The following is a 3,622-nucleotide window of genomic DNA, read 5'->3' on the forward strand; positions in this document are numbered from 1 at the left end:
TTGTGGGTGGCCTGCAAATCATCCCAGGTTCATCTTCAGCATGATAATCGGAGGTGAAGAAGCTGTTCCGCACTCGTGGCCTTGGCAGGTCAGTGTGCAGGTTTCGGATGAGCACGTCTGTGGAGGAGCAGTTCTTGCCAAAGAATGGGTTGTCACAGCCGCGCACTGCTTTAGTGCCAGGCAAGTACCTCGGGATGAACCTACCCTGGGAACATCTGTAACTGCCCTGTGCTCCTCCGCAGCGAGGAGGTTCTGCCCGGGGCGGCTGGCACTGTTTTGGTCACCACCCACTCACGGCTTACGTTGGCACTGGATTCTTTTGCTCCCCGCTCGTGTGTGAGGACTGTAGAAAGTAGGCTTGGCTTTCGATCAGATCAGCTTTCAGAAGAGATGACAAGATATTAAGGCCCTTGTCATCCATCACTTGGCCTTAGTTAACTTTTCAGCTAGGTTTTTGTCCAGGTAGAATCAACGCGTCCAAAAATTCAGAGATTACTGAATTTGTGTAGATTTTGGAGTACCTACAGGAGGCTTTTGTGCACAGGGTTGATGCCATTCCCTTATTAAAAATCTATCGGTTTTGAAGTTCAAATTAATTACAAGTACATTAATTTAAATTTAACATACACTGGGTCATTGAAATTTTTTTTAAAATCCTCTCAGGATTGCTGGTAATTGGGTATTCTGACCTGTTTTCAAACAAGGTTGCACTTACTGGGAAGTGAGGGTAAGCTCTCAAACGCCCCAAGTGCCAGAGATGCTTAGATATATTCCCCGTTTCTTTGCTTCTTTGTTTCTCCTCTTCAGCCCCTGTGAAACTGGAGATGTGAAATGCAAGTGCTGTTTTGAAATTTGGACTAGGGCTTCTAAGTTTCTAAATACTAGTTTGCAAAATTTTATGTCAGGATCATTGTTGCTCTGTTCAAGGTACTATTTTAAGAGCAGGAATTCTCTTGCCTATATGCAGTTTGCAATATTTGAGTACACAGCTTAATGATTTTACACAACTAATTTCAACAGGGAGTTATGACAGGTTTTTGGGCAGTGAGAGGGTTTGGTTAAGAAACCCAAGAGTGAAATTAAATGTTTCTCTTGCATTTCTTTATATCATTTGATAGGTTGTAATGTTTGAGAGGTGACCTGTGTTTTCATTGAGAAGGTAGGGACCAGCACCGTCCCTGGGTGATGTGGATCAGGCAGGTGCCCCCAGTCCTTACAAAAGTGACTTTTCTCTCTGATCGCTGCGTTTGGGAGATCCTGCTGCTGCCTCATGAGAAAATGCCATACTCCCCAGAAGTCAGTGGGAAGATTTCCAAAGACTTGTAGGGGACAGTGTGCCCCAGGAGTTGTTGGCTCCGAAATATGTAGAGCCCTATTATCCATGTTCGGTTGTGGAGGTTTTAAGATTCACGGGTTTCAAGAATGCCGTTATACCAACCTGAGAATGTAATTTTTTTTTTTTCCTTCAGGGAACTATATAAAGACTTATGGATGGTGGTAACAGGACTTCATGATCTAACAGAGGAAGAATACAGACAGGTCCTCTTAAGATCTGCTTAATAATAAAAATATAAATCAATCTTGCAAAATAGTTCTTAATGTAAATGCATCTCCCAAATTGTTCGTGCTGCAGCGATGTAACAGCCTGCTTGCTGAGCCTAATCTGCATTTTCACAGTTTTACACATGCTTTCGTGTGACTGTCAGAAAAATTGTATCAGCACAGCTCTGTGCCTTCACCAGTAATGGACTCCAAAGCTCAGGACCCTGGAGGGTGTGTGAGGGAGGAGCGCGTTGCCTCCAAATTCCCTGGCGACTATTGCCAAGGCAGAAATAATTGGGGCACAACTTTCCCCTTGGCTCAGACTGGACAAATGTCTTTCCAAGACCCTCTTCCTACACTTGCTGCATAGGAGTTCCCTGATCCATGGCCAAGAGGCATGATCTTGACTTGTAAACGTAAGAACACTGGTGGCTTCAGCAGCTATTTTAAGATGTGTCCTTCTCTTAAGGCATCTTACATATGGCCTGAAAATTTATAAATCCACAGTTGCTTAACGACTCAAATTCCCAAGTCATTCAGAAAATGTCAATGCCCTTCCTTTCCTAGAAACGGTCAGTAAAGAAGTATCTGATACATCCAAGTTTTAACCAGACTACTATGGACTCTGATATTGCCTTGCTGCGTCTGGCTGAGCCCTTAGAATTCAACCAGTACGTGCGCCCTGTGTGCCTGCCTGCCGGGGAGGAGGCAGCTCAGCCCTCGAGGCTGTGTGTCGTCACAGGATGGGGTGCGCGTGGAAGAGGTATGCGGTCTCTGCTAGCAGGTGTGCAAGCGTGAGCGTGCTGTTCTGTGCTGTCGTGTTCATTGTGTCTGTGCGTTAGTTCCTGCAGAACAGACCTGTTCGAAAGTTTTCACTTGTGTAAGCTCAGACGGACGTGCAGGGCACGTGGGAGGAACGAAATCAGACGATTTAGATTGAGACCATTTGAAATGGGGAACAGTAAAGCTTCTTTCTGTAGTCCCTAATCTATGCCTGTACTGGTTTCTGAGATGTCTTGTCTTCAAGACAGAGAAAAGGGGAGAAAACTGCATCAGCTGGAAGTCCCCATCCTGGCGCTTGACACGTGTCAGAGCTACTATGTAAATCTTCCCCGTAGCGTGACCCGGAGGATGATCTGTGCCGGATTCCCTCTGGAAGAAGGCAAGGACTCGTGCACGGTAAGTGATGATCTTCAGCTTTGCCTTGACGCTTGGGGCATAGCCGAATGGGTTCTGGAGAGGGGAGCGATAGAACCTCACTAAGAGCTGTTTTCTTGCAAAAAGCTGTTGGTGATTTACAGTGAAAGATCCTTAAAAGTAGGATTTTAACTACTCATATTGCAAAAAGAGGCACTTCTCTCGAACAAAGGTTATTTTTTTCTCTGCCTTTTAAAAACAGAAACTTGCAAACACCGGAGGTGCCCAGCTGCTCCTGTAGCTGAACTGATATTCTAAAAACATCGGGAGTGGCGTTAGCTCGTAACAAGAATCCTGTGTCTTTGTGCAGGGTGATTCCGGTGGCCCATTAGTTTGTCCTTCAGAAGATAACTTGGGATTTTACACCCTTCATGGAATTACTAGCTGGGGCTTGGGATGTGGAAGGAAGAGCTACCCAGGAGTATACACAAATGTTGGTGTTTTTGTTGACTGGATCAAGCAGACTGCTAATAGTAGTGGTATGTATGAAAAAAAGACCAAATTATATCAATCCTTTTGCTATTGCTAGATTCTTAATTTGAGGTCTTTTCCAGGGTGCCCTTTTTGTATTAGGGTGTCCAGTACCCCCTGAGGTCTTGTCTGTTTAAGATACCCCTAGCTGAACGCCCAGAAACAGATCAATCCCAATCAGAATCCCTTCTGAAAATCCTGTTTCTTCCGGCTGTGTGGTTATTCCCCTCTCTATTGCATTTCTGGTGTTGATGAATGCTTTTCTTACTGCCGCTTTGCTGCTGCATTTCTCAGGGTTGAGAGGAGGTAGGGAGGCACGAACTGACACGTGATGACGGCCGAGTCCGCTTTGACAAGTTACAGCCTGCCTTTGTTGATGATGTTTGCAAAGTTTACCCTGTTTTATTTTTCT

General features: G+C 45.1%; 1 protein-coding gene across 1 annotated transcript in view; it reads left to right on the forward strand.

Moving 5' to 3' along the window:
• Positions 1 to 3,268, forward strand: part of OVCH2 (ovochymase 2) — a 17,914-nt gene extending 14,646 nt beyond the window's left edge. The window contains exons 17-21 of the mRNA XM_010145666.1: positions 28 to 180; positions 1,470 to 1,539; positions 2,110 to 2,305; positions 2,570 to 2,721; positions 3,050 to 3,268. Coding sequence (XP_010143968.1) covers positions 28 to 180; positions 1,470 to 1,539; positions 2,110 to 2,305; positions 2,570 to 2,721; positions 3,050 to 3,268 — 790 coding nt within the window. The remainder of the gene's footprint in view (positions 1 to 27; positions 181 to 1,469; positions 1,540 to 2,109; positions 2,306 to 2,569; positions 2,722 to 3,049) is intronic.
• Positions 3,269 to 3,622: the final 354 nt, after the last annotated feature.

The sequence above is a fragment of the Buceros rhinoceros genome, unplaced genomic scaffold (assembly GCF_000710305.1).
Source record: "Buceros rhinoceros silvestris isolate BGI_N320 unplaced genomic scaffold, ASM71030v1 scaffold27940, whole genome shotgun sequence".
NCBI lineage: Eukaryota > Metazoa > Chordata > Aves > Bucerotiformes > Bucerotidae > Buceros > Buceros rhinoceros.